We start from the raw sequence: 22091 nt of genomic DNA on the forward strand, positions 1-22091 counted from the left end.
TGGCTCTTTCTCTCTTCTGTAAACCGCTTGATTGCTAGGCTGAGAGGACAAACTGCACTGACCCCATTTTGACTAATTGCTTCAGGTAAGCCTGGACCTGTCCAGGCATGTCGTGATCTCCACCTACTACCCCCCACCCCAGGAGGCTATAGAACAAGCAAACCCAGGCATATAGCAACCTTATAAGGTAAGAACAGAGACTTCTGGCCTCACAGATAACAGTCAGCACATTCCATAGCTCTGAGGGTAACACCCGCCAATGAGAAACCCCCAAGACTGCATCCCTTGTAACCAATCAATTCAAAAGTGTGTTGGCGCGCAGGCTCCTCGGACCAATCAAGATGTAACTCTGTTATTCCCCTCCTCCCTTGGTCTAAAACCTATAAAAGACTTCCTCCCCCTGCAATCTGGGCTCTCAGCACAGATCCATTGCGTTTGTTAGGTCTGAGAGCCTAGCTTAAGTCCGAATAAAGACTCTTTGTTCTTGCATGCCCTCTGGATTCCGTTGTTATTCTTGGGGGTCCGTTCTCTGGGCACAACATAGTGATGGCCAGTCCCAATCCCCTCACGGATCAAATAAAACATGTACACTGGATGCATACTCATGTGAGGTTACAACAACCTCCTCGAAGATCAAATAAACACACAGACACACACAGGCATACACAGACACACAGGAACACACAGACACACAGAGACAGACAGACAGACAGACAGACAGACAGACAGACAGACACACACACACACACACACACTGGACACGGGAGGGGTTGCAACAACTTCCACATCACGCTCCTGGAGTCTTCAGGCATCTGGGAAGTGTAGTCCAGGTTCCCGTGGCGTCTGGCGCACTTCTCCTTAGGAGGGGACGCCTAGCATTCTGGGAAGCGGAGTTCAGCTGTTCCATGTGGTCCCGCGCACTTCCGTGAGGCGGAGACTTGGAGCATTCTGGGAGGTGTGTCAGGTGGTTTCGGGCACTGTTTTCTCTCTGGTCTCTGGGTGAGTTTCCTGCTCTCTGAATACCTCGTTGACTGATCCCTGGGTTGTGGGCGATGCAGCGGCAGGAGTGGGGCTTTGCTGGCACGGTCCCGCAGGTGTCGGCTTCCGGGCGGGGAGGCCGGGGACCCGGAGCTACCCGCTGCGACTCCCTGCACCCCGCCGAGCTGGGGAGTGCGGCTCCCTGGCCTGGTTGCTGTTCTTTGTTGTGTTAGGACGGGGGTCTCAGCGTGCAGGCCAGCCTGGGGCCAGGCACTCGGGGTCATCCTCCTGCATCAGCCTCCCGAGTGCTGGGATGACAGGTGTGAACCCCCACACCCTGCTTCACTTTAAAATGGGGCTGCGGGTCATGCTGTAGGGTTGTTGGGGGAGTGGATTGGAGTAGTGTCATCTGGTGGGGGCGGGGCAAAGGACTGGGAGACAGAGATGGAAGGAGAGAGATAGCGAGAGCCTGTCAGAGCAGAAACGTGGACCAACAGGGTTGTGTCTTTCCACAATTATTGAATGACGGTAACCATAAACGATGACAGTTCCATTGACTGTAATATGCCAAGTAATCTCGAATTCACTTGCTAGCTGGCCATTGGCAATCGTAGACTCTTATTCATATCTTAGTTACCAATGGTAGCTCTCAGCATGTTACACTCACACAGTTACACACACACACTGGTTGCAGAATGGCTAAAGAAAGGGTTAAAGGGGCTGGAGAGATGGCTCAGAGGTTAAGAGTACTGATTGCTCTTGCAGAGGACCCGGGTTCGATTCCCAGCACGCAATGGCAGCTAACGACTATCTCCAACTCCAGTTCCAGAGGATTTGTCCTTGTGTATTGAAGGACCCTGGTGCACTTACACACATGCAGGCAATACACTCATGCACATAAAAAAAAAAAAAGTGTTTTTTTTTTTTTTTTTTTTTTTAAAGAAACCAGTATTCAAAGAGGTTTCCTGAAGTCACAGGCAGGGGACTGACACAGGTGCAGGGAAGAGAAGTAGGGGACCAGATATGAAGTCTTACAAACCACAGCTCCAGGAATGTCAACTGTAGGTCTCAGTGACTTGCAGTTTCCAGTGAAGTGGGCAGAGGGTCACAGACAGTATGAACTGCACTGGACCTGGGGCCAGAGGCAGGAGTACTTCACAGCTGCAGTTTTCCTGAACAAGGCTCCTGAGGAGTGGCTGGGTGGCTCATCAGCATGCCTTCCACATTCGGGTCTTGGGTGTTCCTTTGATAGTCTCTGGTGAGAAAGTAACATCTGATGTAACTGCTAAGCTGTGTGTCTGGTGTTTCCAGTTTGATCTGTTATGTTTCCTGGTAGGTGACATCTTTTATTGGCACAGCTCAATTCATTAGCTTGTGCCTTCTGGTGTTCTGGCAGATGGTGTGGATTTTTTTGTTTGTTTGTTTGGTGTTTTTTTTTTTTTTTTTTTTTGGTGGAAACAAGATGTGGAATCATTCCATTTTGGCATTTTTACTTAGAATAAGTAACTCAGTTCAAAGCTGTTGCTTTGTAAAATTCAAGGCTAATCACAAGCTTGAAGGCTGGTATTCCAAACAACACAGAACGCATCCCAGAGCTGGCCCAGCCTTTTCACAATTATTCAACTCCAGGCTTGAGAAAATGGAAGAGACAGTCCCTTTCAAAGAAAAGTATCCCTTCCCCTTTTAAAAGATTTTAATTTGGGGCTGCAGAGATGGCTTAGTGGTTAAGAGCACTGGCTGTTCTTATAGAAGACCTGAGTTTGAATCCCAGCACCCACATGGCAGCTAACAACCATGTATAACTTCAGTTCCAGGGGATCCGATGCCCTCTCTGTCCTCTGTGGACACTGCATGACACGGGCGCACTTACACCCATGCAGGCATAACATTCATACACATAAAATAAATATATCAAAAAACTTTTAAAGAATTTGATGTGTGTGCACATTGGACATACTTGTGTACAGGGGTGCCCAAAGAGCCTGGATGGGTGCATTAGATCCTTGGAGCTGGAGTTAAAGCCATTTGACCTGTCAGAGGTGGGTGCTGGGATCTGAACTCCGGTTCTCTGATAGAGCAGTAAGCACTCTTAACTGCTGAGCCATCTCTCCAGTCCCTGTTCTCTGTTTTCAAAGGGGCTTTTTGAAGGGCAATGGGTAGAGGATTCCCATGCTTGGCAGAGTTTTGCCCTCTGACAAGTTCTGGGACTGATAGGTTTGTAAGCAGGGGGAGACTTGCACTGTCCTTTTCCTTGAATCAGCTTCAGACCTGACCTCCTGTGTCCCAGCTGACACACGAACTTTGCAATTGGAAAACGGGTGCCAGGCAGAGGAAGGAGGAAGCAGGGCAGCTGCTTCTCCATAGAACTTCGCACCCTGTGAAACCGCAGTTAGGATTCAGGCGAGGCTGATGGGGAGGACGATTGAGGGAGCACAGCTTTGGTGCCATCAATAGGCATAACTATACTTTTTATAAGTTCATTCGATTCTCTCTTTCTAAAACCGTGTATGTGTGAGTGCATGTATGTAGAGACTAGAATTTGGAGACTGGGTCTTTCACTGAACCTGGAGCTCACCAATTTGTTCAGACTGGCTGGCCAGCAAGCCCAGCAATCCTCCTGTCTCTGCCTCCTCAGTGCAAGGACTACAGGTACACAAGGCATGCCGAGCTTTTTACATGAGTGCTGGGGATCCCAACTTAGGTCCACTTAACAGGCAAGCACATTCCTGATCTCCTCAGCCCCTTTTCTTTAACTTAAAAAAAAAAAAAAAAAGTGGGTAGGGGAGGGGCGGAGCAGTCACTGAGCAATTAAGAGCACTTGTTTTTGAAGAGGAGCAGAGAGTGATTCCCAGAATCATGCCAGGCAACTCACAATTCCCTGTAACTCTAACTCCAGGGGATCTGATGCCCTCTTCTGGCCTGTGCATGTACATACATGGACATACAAATAATCAATCAATCAATCAATCAATCAATCAATCAAAAAACTGTTTAAGATTTTTAAAAATTGCATTTATTTATTGTGTGCACATGGGTACCACAGTGTGCATGTGGAGGTCAGAGGACAACTTGCAGGAGTCAGTTCTGTCCTTCCACCATCTGAGCCCTGGGGATGGAACTCAGGTCATCAGGCTTGGCGGCAAGTACCTTTACCCACTGAGCCATCACACCAGTCCTTCTTTTCTTTATGTATATGCGTGTATTTCCTGAATGTATGTAAGTGCACTTATATCATGCAGTGCTTGAAGAGGACAGAAAAGGGTATCAGATTCCCCCAGAACTGGAGTTACAGATGGTTGTTAGCTGCCATGTGGGTGCTAGGATTTGAACCCAGGTCTTTTGCAAGAGCAGCCAGTGCTCTTAACCACTAAGCCATCTCTCCAGCCCCCTTCTTTTAATTTTTTTAATCCTCACTCTTAGAGTAGAACTGAAAGCCTTGGGGGTCTGGGGAGAAGGCTCAGTGGTTAAGCCCTCAGGCTGCTCTTGCAGAGGACCTGGATTTTGTTCCCAGTGTCCACATGATGGTTAGCAACTGTAACTCCAGTTCCAGGGAATTCTGATGTCCTAGTCTGGCCTCTTCAGGCATTGCACAACATGGGTACACTTACAGACATGTAGGAAAAATACAGGACAGCTGGGGCTACAAGGAGACCCTGTCTCAAAAAGACAAAAAATAAATAAATTAATTAAAATAAAATAAAACCAATTTAATTTTTTTTTCCTGGCTAGCCTGAGACTTGCTTTGTAGACCAGGCTGGCCTGAGTCTCACAGAGATCTACCTGCTTCTGCCTCCCAAATACTGGGATTAAAAGCATAAGCCACCACACCTGGCTTATTTTCCCTGTTTTAATGATGAGGGGCTTGAGACAGGGAAGAAAAGTGAGGGTTTAAGTTAGTTCTGGAACTTGGGCAGCCCTCCCTGCAGCCTGTGTTCAGAGCTTCCTGGATATGGATATGTTCTCAGGCGCAGGACTGCTGAAGTCCTTAGTCAACCCCTGCAGTCTGAGCTCAGCCTCCTGCCCCAGTACCTCCATTAAAGAGAAGAGTAGTAATGCCGGGTGGAGAAAGGAGAGTAAACCGAAGTGGCCACCCTGGAAGTTACAGATGGAGGATCCAGTGACCCCTAGTCTGACTTCAAGATGCAGACACGAGCTTTAGGCTTAAACAGGGGAAGAGGGGCCACAAGATGGTTCAGTGGGTAAAGTCATTTGCCACCAAGCCTGATGATCTTAAATTGTTATCCCTCTTACTTGCCGAGGCCCGAGTTCAGAATTTTGGGATCGGTATAGAAGCATTGAGATTCTTAATAAAATGGAGAGGGCTGGAGTCGTGTTTCTAGCTGGGCTGCCATTTGGCTTTCCAGTTGTTTTCTTTCCCTCTTGTCACATCTTGGGTTCAGAATCTCGAGATCAGTATAGAAGCCCATGGTCAGAAAGATAGTTGTTCTGTGTGATAAGATTCCTCACATGTTCCACCAGAAGCATTCAGTCATGGGATCCAGCAGGACCTGGGCTCTGAGACCAGCTGCCTGGGATGTGCCTCATTCTGCCCCCATCTCTTTTTGAGTCTACTTGTAGCTTTTAAAATGTGTTTTCTGCTCCTTTCTGGCTGCGTTACATATAGGTCTTCAGATATCAGATATGCTGGTTTCCCCCCTTGGTTCAAGTCTCTGCTCAAACAAGAGCATCTTCACGAGAAACATCTTGTTCTTCCCACCCCTCACACTCTCTCCTCTGTCACTCGGTCTGCCCTTTTGGCCGTCCTCTCTATTTCTCCTCTCTTTTTTTCTCCTTCCCTCTCTGCCTCTCTCTTTCTGTGGTACTAGGGATTGAACTCCCACCTAGTTACATCCCCAGCCCTTGTTTGTTTTTTTCCTTGTTTTGAGAAACATTCAGCCCTGGCTAACTGCAAACTGACTTTGTAGGTCAGGCTGGCCTTGAACTTGTGACCCTCTTGCCTTAGCCTTCGGAATTAGAGGAATTTTCCCACATTGTTTTTAAAAGCATTCTTTGCTGTGTACCATATTTTTTGAGATGCTCTTGTACCCCTTGCAATGGCACTGTGAGGCCAGGGTCTGCCTGCCTTCTTCACTGCCCTGTCACCCCTGGCTGTGGTCCTTGGATGGCAGAGTGGACTGTGTGCATGTATGTTGAATGGATGTGCAAGGCCCGCACATACACAATTTGTTCATCAGCTGTCCACAGGCCATTAGCACAACCATCCCTCACCCGCTTGGGTCCTGCATGTGCTTGCAGCAGCTACTAGCTGTGAGGGTCCAGTGGGAAACAGAACTCCTAGGGACAGACACAGTGAATATACCTAAGGAAAACCCCTGGTGGGGTGCCAGAAAGTTCGAAGAGAAAAGAACCAGAGTGGCGAGGAATGGGTGAGATCCCTTTGATGCCAGCTTGCCAGCTGGGGACCAGGGGGGCTGTCCAGGGTGCTGGTGTGGGTGAAGACAGGCTGGGTGTCTTGTGGCCTCCTGGGAGTCTTTCTGGTCCCAGCTCTTCCCTCACTGCTGGGGTGAACAACACACATCTCTTGCCTTCGTAGCTCGGGCTCCTTTCCTGCTGACTTTGGGATTTGTATTCCTGTCTGAATCTGCCTTCCTGCCCCTCTGTTTCTCCCTAATTGTGTAGACAGCCACATTCATGTAATTCCCAGTATTTTGATGGACACATTCTCTGTAACAGGCATCTGTGTAGACTTTGAAGAACAGAAAGAACCTCACGAAGATGATGTTTTTCAAAATTGAAGCAAGATGGTTTAGTGCTTGTGGCCAAGCCTGACAACCTGAGTTCGATCCCCAGGACCCAAATGATGGTATGAGAAAACCAGCTCCTGGAAGTTGTCTTCTGACCTCACTACACATTCTTCTCTGTGGCATTCTCTCTCTCTCTCTCTCTCTCTCTCTCTCTCTCTCTCTCTCTCTCGCCTCTGTCTTTCTCTCTCTCTCTCTCTCTCTCTCTCTCTCTCTCTCTCTCTCTCTCACACACACACACACACACACACACAAACACACACAAAATAAATGTAATTTAATTAAAATTTAAATTTTTTAAAAAATTTGTGTGTATATGTGTTTTGCCTGCATGTATATAAGTGCATAGGTGTGTATAATGCCAGTGGAGGCCAGAAGAGGGCATTGGATCCCCTGGAGCTAGAGTCATAAACAGTTGTTAGGTGCCATGAGGGTGCTGGGAACCAAACCTCTGCACCAACAGCCAATGCTCTTAACCACTGAGCCCTCTCTCCCACCCCATAAATGTAATTTAAATTAAATAAAATTCAAAATCCAAACAGGCTTTTGCTCAAGATCTCCTTGATCTTGCTCAAAGGCATTTGTCTACAGAAGATGGACAGGAAAAGCAGAGATGGTGGGGGCAGGTGCTCTCCTGCCGTGCCAGCATTTAGGAAGCAGAGGTAGGAGGATCAGAAGTTCCAGGTCATTCTCAGCTACATAATGAGTTTCAAGCCAACCTGGGCTGTGTGATACCTTGTCTCAAATAAACACGAAGCCTGAGCCCACTCCCCTTTGGTCTGGCTCTTACTCCTTTCTGTCAGGTGTCCATTTATCTGTGACTCCCCTCTGTCTGTTTTTGTCTTCAGAAGCCACAGAGAGACCAGGCTTGGAATACTGGCTCCAGTGTGAGAGCTGGGCTCAGGACCATGCCTGCCTCCCACCTCACCTGCCTGGTGGGTAGGACAACTGTCATATTGGTTAGTGAGATGCCCTAAGATGACAGGTACTTCCTCAAGGGCCCTGCATGCATGTGCTCATTTATTCCCCATGATAATTCCAGGGCTGACATTTTGTTTTCGTCCTTTTTACAGCTAAGGATGCACACAGCGGTTCAGGTGGATGAACCAAAGTCACACAACCGGCAAAACAGCAGCTTCTTCCCAGGTATGTGAGGGACCAGCTCAAAACTAGGCAAGCGCTTCTCAGGACCCCTGGGTGTCAAGCTGCAGTGTGTTAGTTGCGTTTATAATGATTTTTTAAAAATATTTTATTTATTTTTATCTTCTATGTATGCGTGTATTGCCTGCATGGAGGTAAGTGCACCCCTGTTGTGCAATGACCACAGAGGACAGAAGAGGCTGTTGGATCTCCTGGAACTGGAGTTATGGACAGTTGTTAGCTGCCATGTGGGTGCTGAGATTTGAACCTGGGGCCTTGTGCAAGAACAGTCAGTGTTCTTAACCGCTGAGCCATCTCTCTAGCCCGTGTTTATAATAATTTTTGAGGTAGGATCTCACTGTGTATCCTAGGCTGCTCTTGAACTGGTGGCAATCCTTCTACATTAGCCTCTCCCAAGAGAACATGCTGCCGTGCTCAGCTTTGTGGGGTTTTTATTATGCTGGTGATGATTATTGCAACTTGTTCACTCCAATTCCTCTGATCATCAAATTGTGACTAAATAAATCTTACAAAGCCAGGTATGGTGGCACACACCTTTAATCCCAGCACTCGGGAGGCAGAGGCAGGTGGATAGCTCTGAGTTGAAGGCCAGCCTGGTCTACATAGTGAGTTCCAGGATAGCTGGGGCTACAGGGAGACCCTGTCTCAAAAAGACCAAAAAAAAAAAAACACCTTACGGAGACGCAGGCTTTATTAAATGGCCTTCATCTCCATGGTAACATCTTCTAGCAGCTCTCCTGTTGGCTCGGTAAATTTCACAGCCTTGTATTTTTGGAATGCTTGTCATCCATGTAGTCTGACTCCTAGAGTACTTTACTGCCGGTTTCTGCTGCCCTGGTATCAGAGTCAGGTTCAGAGATTGTGTTTGAGGCACTGTGTGGATGACAGGTCACTCCTGGCCAGGGCTCTTCTCTGCAGGGATGGGTGGTAACTGAATCCAGCCTCCTCACTGTCATCAAGCCCCCCCAAGGCAGGGGTGCCATTGCTGTCCACAGAAAGCAGCCATGTGAGCTGGTGACATCCATGACCAGGCTCACGGCTTTTCTCTTTTTTTCCCCTTACAGCTTCCCAAGACTCCGCCATTACCCAGGAGGACAGGATGACCAGGGTCAAGGTGAGCTGGCTGCACTTCTAGATTTCATTTATTTGTAAATTGATTTATTTGGGCTTGAGGGGCATGCATGTGCCATGGTCTGTATGTGGAGGTGAGGACAACTTGCTGTAGTCAGATCTCTCCTTCCACCATGTGGGTCCTGGGGATACAGCTCAGATGACCAGGGCAGGCAACAAGAGCTTTTACCCGCTGAGCCTTCTCACCGCCCCTGACTTTTTAGATTTTAAATTGTCGTCTCTTTTGCTCAAAGATTCCACACATCTTACTTCCTCTTCAGAAGTATGAAGGAGAATTGTTGGCGTTTGAGGAGTTCTTGGGAGCCAGGTGTTTGTTACCTTGTATGTCAGTGTAGCTTAATTTGTTTGTTTATTTTATCACTTTATCATTGGGGAATAAAACAGAACAAATCTAGAAATAATTGGATGATGGGGCTGGAGAGATGGCTTAGTGTTAAGAGCACTGGCTGCTCTTCCATAGGACCAGGTTTGGTTCCCAGCACCCACAGGGAAGCTAACAACCATCAATAACTCCAGCTCCAGGGCAGAGGGAGAGAAAGAAGGGAGGAAGAAGAGGAAAAAGAGCAGGGTTTCTTACCCATAGCTCAGTCAAACCCTGGTGTGTTTCATTACTGATTTATATGTTTGCATTCATTCCAATAATTTGTTTCATTTAAGTAATAATGCATTTAAATTTAAAAGTCTAGTGGAGCTGGGCGTGGTGGCACACGCCTTTAATCCCAGCACTTGTGAGGCAGAGGCAGGTGACTCTCTCTGCATTCCAGGTTACCCTGGTCTACATAGTGAGGTGTAAGCCAGCCTGAACTACACAGTGAGACTCTTTCTCAGTGGGGGGAGAATCCTGTAATGGATACAATTATAATGGGGCTGGAGAGATGGCTCTGCAGTTAGGAGTTCTGCTGCTCTTGCAGAGGACCTGGGTTTGGTTCCCAGCACCCACATTGGGCATCCAGCTCACAACTGCATGTAAATCCAACTCCAAGGGATTCAATACCCTCTTCTGGCCTCGGCAAACATGCGAATGCGCATGCATGCATGCATGTGTGCATGCACACACACAACACACAAATTTTTTTCAAGGGGGATCCTATGTTGTTTTACTTGGATAAACATGTGGGATAGACAAAAGGTTCCTGTACCCGGAAGACATAAGGCCAAATGTGTCCAGCCTTCTGACACTGTGTCATCTATAGAGTTCACACTTAGGAACAGCGTGATGAATTATGAAAAAAGTTGAGACACTCATCCTCTGCCCCCAATGCCGAGGTGGAGCCATTGCTTCTCCATGCTAGGCTTTTATTAATGTTTTTTGTTGTTTATGTGGCAATTCCAGTGCACGAGTCTCAAGTTGTCAATATTTAATATCAAAATGGGGGTGATATTAGTTCCTGTGACCACTAGTACTGTGTAATTAAATGTGATTATCTTTGCAATAAGTTAGATTGTCAGGAAAAGAAAAAAGTTACACACAAAAGAATCTTACATAAGGGGCCTGCATCGTAATTGTCCTCTGCCTTGTGGCCTGCATGTCACAGTTTGGACATATCAGGTCTATGTGTATGACTGTGTAGCTTGTCCTGGGGGTGGAGGCTGCCTGAGACAGTGGTGTTCCTTCCTGGTTTCCTTTTCAGTGGAGCCTTGTCTGGGATTACGGTTGTTCGTCTAGGGCACCTGAATGCTGAGGGCTCTGTAAATGAAGTTTCCATAAGAGGAGTTCCCACAGGGACTGGGGAGATAACTCAGTTGATGAAATGCTTGCCTCACAAACACAAGGGCGAATTTGAGTCCCAGAACCCATGTGAACAACAGTACTGGGGCTCAATCAGAGGACCTGAGTTCAGTTCCTTGGCACCACATTGGGCAGCTCACAACCACCTGTAACTCCTGTTCCAGAGGATATAACACCTCTGGCTTCTGCAGACACCCACATACATGTGCACATACCCAACATATATCCATGTAATTAAAAGCAAATCTCTTCTTTTAAAATGCTGAGTGTGGTGGCACACTCTTGTAATCCCAGTGCCCAGGAGGTAGAGACAGGAGGAGAGCCGAGGTTTGCTTATTGGCCAGCTTGGCCTTCTTAGTGAGTTCCAAGCCTGTGAGGGACCTTGTCTCAACAAAAGAATACAGAGTTGAATGGCACTGAGGATGGCACCCAGTGCTGTCTTCTAGCCTCCACATCTACCTGCACTCTCATGTTCATCCTCCTGCACATACGGGCAGCCGTTTTGATGGAAGTCAAAGCAGTGCTTGCCCATCACGATTCTAAACCGAGAGCCATTTCACTCCCAGGCAACACCTGGAAACAGATCTTCGCCACAACTCGGAGTCCTATGGTGTGTAGAGGGTGGAAGCCAGGAATGCTGGTGAGCATCCCATAGTGCACAGTATGCCCACAGCCAGGGCGTATCTGGCCCCAGATGCCAGCAGCGTTCAGGTTGGGGCACTTCCACACACAAGGCTAGGCAAGAGCAAAGGCAAAACACGGTTCGTGAAAGCATTTATTGTGTAAATGCTAAAAAGTGGAAACGAACTGGAAATAGCCGAGGGCCAGAGCACTTGCCTAGCGCCTGCAAAGCCCCAGTTTGATCCCCAGCCCTGCAGAACAAACATCCCAAAAGCTTAAGATGGTAAGTAGAAATTTCACAAACACTAATCAAAATATTAGGAAGAGGACAGGCAAAGCAGCAAAGAGAAGTAAACCTGGGGCTGGGGCATGGCTTGGTGGGTAGAGTCCTCGCCCAGCATGCCCGGAGCCCTAGGTTCCATCCCCGACCCTGTGTAAGCCAGGCGTGGTGCTGCACACCTGTAATCCCAGCACTTGGGAAGCAGAGGATCAGAAGTTCAGGGTCATCCCTGACTACATAGCAAGTTTGAGACCAGCTTGAGCTGTGGAACTGTCTCAAAATGTTAAAAATATGGAAAGTAAGCATGGTTAAGTATAGACATGGAAAATACTGTTTTACTAATCGTTAAGTAAATACAAATAACTACAAGTTGTTTTTCGCTCACTAAATTAAGATTTTATTATTTTTTACACTTATTTTGTGTGTGTGTTAAAGAGAAAGATGGAGAGAAAGAGAGAGAAAGGCATGGTGCACATGTGGAGGTCGGAGGGCAACCTGCTGGGGTCAGTTCTCTCCTTCACTGTGTGGGTGCTGGCTATCGAGCTCCGGTTGTCAGGATTGGCAGCAGATACCTTTACCCGCTGAGCCATCTCACTGGACCAGATTTTTTGTATAGCTTATATTTCAGTGTTATCTATGGCATGAAGAATCAAGGTTTTTTTTTTGTTGTTGTTTGTTTATTTATTTGGAGACAAAGTTTCACTGTGGAGATCAGGCTGGTCTCTTAACTCAGAGATCCTCCTGTCTTTGTCTCCTGAGTGCTGGGACTAACAGCATGAAAATCTGCCTTGTACATTTGAAAGTTGCTTGTTCTTTGATATTGTGGTTTTCACTTATAAGAAAATAGACAGTGGAGCTCTGTCTGTATCAAAGGTTGTTCTTTTGTGGTTTTTGTTTTTGAGATAGGGTCCTGTACTGTCTGAAACTCAGTATGTCCTCCAATTAGCAGCCACCCAACTGCTGGGATTGCAGGCATAATTCAGCACCCACTGTGTAGTGCCGAGGGTGGATCCCAGGGTTTTGTGCTTCCAGGCAGGCACCCCGTCACTTGAACCACATCCCCAGCCTCAGAGCCGCCCCTCTTCCAGCAGGCCTTAGTTGCAAGATTTAGGTGGAGTGTGTTTGATGTTGTAGGAGGCGGTGACATTTAGGGACGTGGCCGTGGTCTTCAGCGAGGAAGAACTGCGGCTGCTGGACACTGCGCAGAGGATGCTGTATCGAGACGTGATGCTGGAGAACTTCAGGAACATTCTCACAGTGGGTGAGAACGGGCAGCATAGCTGATGAGCAGCTCCCGTGGCGTCTCTATGGCTCTGGGCATGCCGGGAACTCTTGCAGGGGTCTCAAGGTCTGAGTCATTGTAAAAGACAGGGTTGATATTTTTCTAGTGTTTCTCCCCTGATGTGTGAATTAACTACAAATGGACAGCACAATGCTATGGCCTTTCTCAAATTGTAATTATCTCCAGTCACTAGGTCATACATGGTACACATTTAACAAATGTATGGATTTTTTTTTTTACATTAAGAAATTTAGGGGGTGGAGAAATGGCCTAGCAGTTAAGAACAGTGGCTGTTTTTCCAGAGCACCCACATAATCGTGTATAACTGCAGTTCCAGGGCTCTGATGCCCTCTTCTGGCCTCTGTGGACATTGAATGCATGTGGTGCACTTACGTACATGTAGGCAAAACATTCATACACATAAAATAAAAATAATAAATATTTTTAAATGGAAATTTATTATGTATGTGTGTTTGCATGGATGTCAGAGGACAGTGTGTGGGGTTCAGTTCACTCCTTCCATCATGTGGGTCCTGGGGATCAAACTCAGGTCATCAGGCTTGGCAGCAGGAACTTTTTCCCAGGAAACCAGCTCCCTGACCCAATTTTTAAATTTTTATTTCTATTTTATGTGTATGAGTGTTTTGCCTACATGTATGTAAGTGCATTCATGTCATGTAATGTCTGAAGAGTCCAGAAGAGGATGTTGGGTCCCCTGGAACAGGAGTTAGCCACCATGTGGGGGTTGGGAATGGAACCTGGGTCCTCAGCAAGAGCAGCTCTTCATCACTGAGCCCTCTGTCCAGCTCTGGGTCGTTTGTTTTTTGATTCTCCTGTCTCTGTCCTCACCCAGCACTGGGGTTTGGGTGCATTCCACCATACCTAATTTTTACATTGGTTCTCAGGATCTGAACTCAGGTCCTTGTGCTTGGGCAGCAGGCACTTTACCCACTGAGCCATCTCACCAGCCCAGTACTCATGTCTTGAGGATGATGCAGTGAGAGTAGGAACCTGTAGGAATTTGGGGCTACTCATGGTTTTTGCTTATCTATTTGTGTATGCATATAAGTGTGCGTGCGTGCGTGCGTGCGAGTATGCCACAGTGCACATGTGGAGGTCAGAAGACAGCTTGTGGGAGTTAGTTCTCTCCTACCATGTGGGTCCCAGAGATGGAACTCAAATTTTTCATTATGTTACTTGTATGAGTGTGAGTCCATGTGTGGGTATGTACATACAAGTACCAGACCAGTGCCTGTGGAGGCCAGAAGAGGATATCAGATCCCCTGGACTTGGAGTTATAGACAGTTGTGACCAGACCAATATGGGTTCTGGGAACCAAACTCCCTTCAGAGACCCAGGAGCCTCTCTCAGGCTTCTTTCTTTATAAGGCACTAACCCTACTAGGGAGGCTGAGACAAGTGCATCTCTGTGAGTTCAAGTCCAGCCAGGGCCACATATTGAGACTTTGTCCTAAAATAAAGATTTTGAGTGTTGTCTAAAGTGCTGTGTTCACTACCTGTCTGGATTATGCCGGGGCCATGGTTCAGATGGCCATGCAGTATAGAAATTGTTTTCCAGAAACTTCTTATAAGAGGATGCAGCTTCTAGGTAAAGATTCCTAAGAAGCATATGTATTTTTCTTTTCTCTTTTTCTTTTTTATTGTGTACTTTGAAGGTCATTAAATTTTTTTTTTACTTATTTTTATGTTTTTATGTGTTGTGCCTGCATGTATGTAAGTGCACCATAGGTACAATGCCATGGAGGCCAGAAGCAAGTGTCAGATCTCCTAGAATGGGAGTTACAGACAGTGGTTGTTAGCTGCCATGTGGGTGCTAGAAATTGAACCCAGGTCCTCTGCAAGAACAGTCAGTGAGTGCTCTTAACCACTGAGCCATCTCTCCAGCCCTGAAGGTCTGGAGATTTATTATTTTAATTAATTTTTTTTTTGAGATAGAGTCTCATTGTGTAGCTCTGGCTGACCTGGAACTTGCTGTGTAGACCAGCCTGGCCTTGAACTCAGAGAAGTCTGCTTGCCTCTGCCTTCTAAGTGCTGGGATTAAAGGTGTGTGCCACCACACCTGGCTACTATTTTTAATTATGTGTATGTGTGTGGGTACGTGCATGTGAGTGCTGGTGCCCTGGAAGCTGGGGTCACAGTCAGTTGTGAGCCAGCCAGTGTGGGCACTGAACTGAACTCAGGTCCTCTGCAAGAGCAGTATGTGTTCTTATGCTGAGCCACCTCTCTAGCCCCCATGAAGGTCATTTTTAAAAACCAAAGTTAAAATTAGAAAAAAAATTTCAGAGAGTATGTTTAAAAGTATGATAATTAAGTGATTGGATATGAGGAAAGCGTGCTGTGCTCTGCCACTCTACACATGCATTGTGTTGACCTCAAGGTTCTTCTGCTTCCAAAAACCAAGGTGAAATCATGGTAGCTAAAACTGCCTCTTGGCTGGACATGGTGGTGCATACTTTTAATCCCAGCACTCGGGAGGCAGAAGCAGGTGGATCTCTGTGAGATCAAGGCCAGCCTGATCTACGTAGTGAGTGAGATCTGGTACAGCTGGGGCTACAGGGAGACCCTGTCTCAAAAACAAAAAAAGAAACAGACAAAAAAACAAAAACAAAACAAAACGAAAAAACCTGCCTTGTAATCATTTACATCTTCAGCAACCACTAAGATTTTCTCTTCTCCTAATAAGCTCATTCCCTTCTTTTTGTGTTTTGTGTTTCTGTTTTGTTTTTGTTTTTGAGACAGAGTCTAAATAGTTCAAGCTGGCCTCAAATTTACTATGTAACTGAGGCTGGCCTTGAACTTGTGATACCCAGATTTTTTGATCTGGTCTGGTCTGGTCTAGTCTGGGGTCTGGTCTTGTCTGGTTGGTCTGGTGTCTGGTCTGGTCTGGTCTGGCCTGGTGTCTGGTCTGGTCTGGTCTGGTGTCTGGTGTCTGGTCTGGTCTGGTGTCTTGTCTGGTCTGGTCTGGTCTGGTCTGGTCTGTTCTGGTGTCTGGCTCAGTCAGGTCTGGTCCAGTCTGGTGTCTGGTTTGGTGTCTGGTGAAGGGGTTGCCTTGTAACCCCAGCTGGCCTGGAGCTCACCGTGTAGACCAGACTGGCTTCAATCTCACAGATTCACCTGCTTCTGACACCTGAGTGCTGGGATTAAAGGCATGTGCCACCAAGCCTGGCTTCTCACTGTGTCGCCTTTGGCTGGCCTTCAGTTCACTATGTAGCCCATGGCTGGCCTGAAGCCAACTATGTGAACCAGGCTTGCCTCAGACTTCAGTAGTCCTCCTGCTTTTGCTCCTAAACATGGACTCATGGCCATGTGCCACCATAAGTGGCTCAGTTTCCATCTTCAAACGGTCTTGAACTTTTTAAAAGATAAGATGCTACAAATTCAACTAGACCTGTTGTTGATATAGGCCTGTAATTCCTGAACAAATCTGAATTTCTAAGCAAATCTGAGCAAACCAGGAGATGCTGAAAAAGTGAAATAAAAGGTGGAGGATGGAGCTTGGTGGCATTGCAGCTGACTAGCATGTGCAAGGCCAATCCCCAGGTTCAGTCCCCAGCACTGCCCAACAAAACAAAACAAACAACCATAGTGTACTAGCACACACCTGTAATCCCAGCATGGGTGAAGTGGAGGCAGGATGATCAGGCGTTAATGAAGGCCAACCTGGGATACATAAGACCCTATCTCAAACATACAGACAAAAAAAGATGCCAGAAATTCAGTGGGATTTGGTGATCTTTCCTTTATAAGCCAAGCAAGTCCCTATAATAAGATGGGCACAATTGTATGATTCAGATAGGTAGGAATCATCAAAGATTGTCCATCCTCTGTTTTTTTTTTTTTTTTATGGAATTCTTTTTCTTACTTTGGAGACACCCAGATTTTAAACTTGCCACTTATTTATGAGACTTTGTAGAACTCTAAATTGGTCTCATTAACATGGAGTGAGTGGGAGCCTGCTGCCCTGTCCCTTGACTTCTAGGACTTGTAGGTGAGATAACAAAATACATGATGGTCAATGGAGATAGAACCTGTCTGTGCTTCGGTGAACCTTAGGCCGTGGGGTTAACTATATAATTTAGACATCAGTGAACACATTCCCCTTCTTGAAATTCTCTCTGTACTTTTAGGAGACAAGAATCTAAATGAGATGGGGTCTCTTCATGAAGTAGGATTGAGGCATCCGTCACATGAGGAATTTTTCTGTTCACAAATCTGGCAACATATTACAAGGGAGTTAAGCATGGGTAACGATTCCATGGTAAATGTTGGAGAAACTGGATCTCAGTTGGGGCATAATGATATATGGTATGAAGAAGAATTCAGTAAAGATTTCAGTCAGAAGTCATGTCTTCAAGTCCACCACAGAGTCAATGGTAGTAAACAACCTTGCAGAAAGGAAGAAAGTGAGAACTCTTCCTCTTGGGACTCACACCTCCAGGTTACCTGGCAAGCCCGTGCAGGAGAGAAGCGGTACAAATGTGAGGAGTGTGACAACTCCTTTTGTCGGTTATCAGGTCTTCAAGCCCATCAGGTAAGGCACACTGGGGAGAAGCCATACAAATGTGAGGAGTGTGGAAAGGGCTTTACTCGGGCCTCAACTCTTCTGGACCACCAGAGGGGCCACACTGGAAATAAGCCCTATCAGTGTGGTGCTTGTTGGAAGAGCTTCTGTCATAGCTCAGAGTTTAACAATCACGTAAGAGTCCACACAGGAGAGAAGCCCTATGTATGTGAGGAGTGTGGGAAGGGCTTCAGCCAGGCCTCACATCTTCTGGCCCATCAAAGAGGCCACACTGGAGAGAAACCCTACAAATGTGGTACCTGTGGGAAGGGCTTCAGTCGGAGTTCAGATCTTAATGTTCATTGTAGAATCCATACAGGAGAGAAGCCCTATAAATGTGAGAAGTGCGGGAAAGCCTTCAGTAGAGTCTCAATTCTCCAAGTGCATCAGAGAGTCCACAGTGAAGAAAAACCCTATCAGTGTGCAGAGTGTGGGAAAGGCTTCACTGTAGACTCACACCTCCAAGCCCACCAGAGGTCTCACACTGGAGAGAGACCATATCAGTGTGAGGAGTGCGGGAAGGGCTTCTGTCGGGCCTCAAATTTTCTTGCTCATCGTGGAGTCCACACAGGAGAAAAACCATACCGATGTGATGTGTGTGGAAAGCGCTTCCGTCAGAGGTCCTACCTTCATGACCACCACAGAATCCACACTGGAGAGAAACCATACAAATGTGAGGAGTGTGGGAAAGGCTTCAGCTGGAGCTCAAGTCTCATTATTCATCAGCGAGTCCATACTGACGATGAGGGTCACAAGGACCTTCCTTCGGAGGATTCATACAGGAAACAAACTGTGTAAACTGATTTTATGAATTGATATTTCAAATGGATACTGAAATATCCCAGTATTATAGCTATCGTAAGAGACAAAGGAGTTGTGTTATAAAAGGGTCAGTATTTTAACTAGAGCTCAGCATGTCAAGTAGTTGGGAGACCACACAGCAGAGAAGCCTTGTAATTTGAAGCTATGCAGACTTCATTCCGAATCTTAACCTTTAAAAAAATGGTTTTGGTTTATTTATTGTTATTTTATGTGTGTATGAGTGTTTTGCCTACATGTATGTAAGTGCCCCACGTTTGTACAATGTCCATGGAGGCCAGAAGGGGGCATTAGGTCCCCTGGAACTGGAGTTATAGACAGTTGTATTTCAGGCAGTTGTTAGCCACCATATGTGTGCTGGGAAGCAAACCAGGGTCCTCTGAAAGAGTAGCCAGTGCTCTTACTGTCTGAGCCATCTCTCCAACCCCAGATCCTTCACCTTTAACACATGCACACAATAGCCTCAGGAAAGTTGAATCTTATCTGGAGTTAATAAAAGTACTGGGATGTCTGGGCGTGGTGGCGCACACCTTTAGTCCCAGCACTAAGGAGGCAGAGGTAAGTGGATCTCTGTGAGTTCTAGACCAGCCTGGTCTACGTAGCGAGTTCCAGTCCAGATGGGGCTACAGGGAGACCCTGTCTCAAAAAGACAAAAAAAAAAAAAAAAAAAGTACTAGGATAGAAGAGGCCAAACATGTTCCAAGAGAGCAAAGATTTTTTTTCTCACTATGTAGCCCTTCCTAGCTTGGAACTCACTATGTAGACCAGACTGACCTGGAACTCACAGAGATCTGCCTGCCTCTGCCTACCAAGTGCTGGGATTGGAGGGGTGTACCCAAGCACAGCAAAGAGGAAACTTCTTAAGCCTCGGGACACAATCCCATGTAGGGTTGCATAGCTGAATGTGAAGGTCACAAGACATTTAAGGAGAGGTGTAAGTTTTCTGCACATCCAGTGACCAAAATTTTAAGATTAAACGGGTAATAAAGCACGTGCTTCCGGCAGCTCTTGCTTATGTTGCGTTGTGTGACTTTCCTGCAGCCTTTTCTAAACACAGAGCATGAGCACTTGCACCTCAGTCACACCACACAGTGCCCATGAGTGCGGCCTGAAACACCTCTGCTCAGCTTTGACACTGTCTTATGAACTGCAGTGTTTCACTCTGCATGCAACATTTTCTGCTCTCACAGAAGTATAATTGGGGTTATTGGGGGGTGTACTTTTGTACTTTTATTCCTCGGTATTTAAATATCCAGTCAGTTTATCTGTGTTATGTGTGTTCAAACATTTGATTTGACATTGCTGTAACTCTCCTTACAGAAACATAACTGACTGTTCCATCTCATTCTATGCAAGTTTGCTTTAGTCGTTAATAAATTACCATTTACTGAAATTAAAATTATATATACCAAAGAATTCTTTTAAAATAAATTTCTAATTTAGTAATAAATGTTTGGATTGTATACCTATCGTACATATCTACATACCTGGGATGTACAAATTTCTTTGGTAAAAAGGGGTTGCATGGCAGATTATGAAGCCGTGCACTAGAAAGTAAATTCCTTGCCAGGCATGGTGGCGCACACCTTTAATCCCAGCACTTGGGAGGCAGAGGCAGGTAGATCTCTGTGAGTTTGAAGCTGGCCTAGTCTACATAGTGAGTTCCAGGCCAGCTGGGGCTATAGGGAGACCCTGTCTCAAAAAGACACACAAAAAAGTAAATTCCAAGAGGTAGGGGCTTTGTTCCTTAGTCTACCCTGCCTAATAGCACCCAAGACATTGTATGCCTTCAGTAAGTGTTAAATGAGCTGTGAGGAGAGCTGTCATTTGAAGTTTTTTTATTCACTTTATATCTAAAGTTTCTATAAAACTGTCTCCAGAAGTATGCTCTAAGACTTGAAGGACATTTAAGTTTGACACACAGGCTCATTTTCCCAACCCTCTGGGCCCAATAAGGTCATGTTAGGTGTAGTGGTGCACACCTTCAGTCTCAACACTTGGGAGGCAGAGGCAGATGGTGCGCCTAGTTAACATTGTGAACTACAGGCCAACCAGGGCAAACTAGTGAAACCCTGTCAAAAAATAAAAGAAAATATGCAAGATCTCAAATTTATAGCTTCCTGAATTTTGAGAAATGTATACGTTTGTTTAGTCATACCAACGTCAGCTGTATGCAGTGTTTCTAATAAAAAGATGCCTGTGCCAATTTCCAGTCAGTGCCACTTGCAATACAAACAGGTGTTAAGGCTTCTATACTGCAGATTTGTTACATCTGTTCTCAAGGTGCAGGATCTGTTCATCTAGGTACAGGATGGATGGTTTTGGTGTATGGATTCTACTATCAGAGATAAAAGATAGTTGGATTTTATAGATTAACATAAAAATTTTAATCTACAGTAAACTTCATTATATTCTTCTAACTGGCATATGTTTAGTGTACATTTTACTGTAAGTTAACGCCCACCTCAGTCAAGACATTTTAAGTTTCAGTAGCCTCTGCCGAATTTTTTTTCTCCTGTGTTATAGGGTCTTCTCCCAGTTGCTGCCCTTAACCACTGACCCCTGTTGGGCCTGCATAATTCGCCTTTTCCAAAATGACCTAACTGGAATCATACTGTGTGTAGCCTTTTTCACATGGTAGAATTCTTTAACTCACCCAGCCCCCCCGCCCCAGTATTGCTAGGGATTAAATGCAGGGCTTCATACCTTAAGCAAGTGTTCTACCACTGAGCTTCATCCCCCTTGAAGAATGTTTGGGTCTCCAGATTTGAACAAAGCAACCACGAACATTTACATATCATTCTGTGTATCAACCTAAAATCTATTTTGCCTTCATAACTAGAGTTATTACTGTGTTGATTAATGGTAAGAAATATATTTAATTTCACTAAAACCAGAACCTTTAAACCATGACTGTCCATTCTGTATTCTGCATTCTCACCATTGAAGATGACAGTTCCAGTTCTCTCACCAGTACTTGGGATGTTAGAGTTCATTTACTTTCATTTCTTTCTTTCATTTCACAAGTTTTTGCTCTCTCTCTCTCTCTCTCTCTCTCTCTCTCTCTCTCTCTCTCTCTCTGTCTCTCTCTCTCTCCCTCCCTCCCTCCTCCCTTTTCTGTAGCCCCAGCTGGCCTTGAATTCACCATGTAGACCAGGCAGGCCTCGAACTCACAAAGATCCGCCTGCCTCTGCCTCTGGAGTGCTGGGATTAAAGGCGTGCACCACCACACCCAGCCTGTGCTTGTTTTTGTTTGTTTTAAATTGTATTTGTTATTTTTATGTGTATGAGTGTATTGCTTGTATGTAGGTAGGTGCCTCCATTTTGGGCAGTTCCTGAGGTCAGAAGAGGGCGTTGGATCCTCTGGAACTGGAGTTAAGGACAATTCACAGCTGCCATGTGGGTGCTGGGAATTGAACCCGGGTCCTCTGCAAGAGCAGTCAGTGCTCTTAACTACTGAATCATCTCTCCAGCCCCTCGTGCTTGGTTTTTAAGAGTTTTCAAATTTCTGGGGCTGGTAAGTGATAGGTAGGAATGTTGGAGAGAGAGCGGGCGGATGGTGGAGAGCACGAGCGGATGGATGAGGCACAGAGGCACAGATGGAATTCTCAGCAGGATACAGATTTATTTTGCACAGGGCACCTTTCCCTCAGGGAAGGGAAAGGTGTCAGGGAATGATGTCCGCCCACGGGTTGTGAGCTGGGACTTTATATATGGGGGCTTTAGGGTATGGAAGGAGGGAATGTT

The 22091-nt window shown here is 46.1% G+C and overlaps 1 protein-coding gene across 5 annotated transcripts in view; it reads left to right on the top strand.

The window, feature by feature from the left end:
* Positions 1 to 18610, top strand: part of Znf45 (zinc finger protein 45) — a 51344-nt gene extending 32734 nt beyond the window's left edge. Inside the window, exons 1-7 of one of the 5 annotated variants that reach the window (XM_029555477.1) lie at positions 931 to 999; positions 6673 to 6802; positions 7589 to 7725; positions 7814 to 7886; positions 8966 to 9015; positions 12797 to 12923; positions 17092 to 18610. In XM_029555477.1, the coding sequence (XP_029411337.1) occupies positions 7820 to 7886; positions 8966 to 9015; positions 12797 to 12923; positions 17092 to 18323 (1476 nt within the window). In that variant the 5' untranslated portion in view covers positions 931 to 999; positions 6673 to 6802; positions 7589 to 7725; positions 7814 to 7819 and the 3' untranslated portion in view covers positions 18324 to 18610. Of the gene's footprint in view, positions 1 to 930; positions 1000 to 6672; positions 6803 to 7588; positions 7726 to 7813; positions 7887 to 8965; positions 9016 to 12796; positions 12924 to 17091 lie in introns of those variants that run through there. The other 4 variants (XM_029555474.1, XM_029555476.1, XM_029555475.1 and 1 more) reach the window with 4 other exon arrangements.
* Positions 18611 to 22091: the final 3481 nt, after the last annotated feature.

This window comes from Nannospalax galili, unplaced genomic scaffold (genome assembly GCF_000622305.1).
Source record: "Nannospalax galili isolate Female #2095 unplaced genomic scaffold, S.galili_v1.0 scaffold385, whole genome shotgun sequence".
Taxonomy (NCBI): domain Eukaryota; kingdom Metazoa; phylum Chordata; class Mammalia; order Rodentia; family Spalacidae; genus Nannospalax; species Nannospalax galili.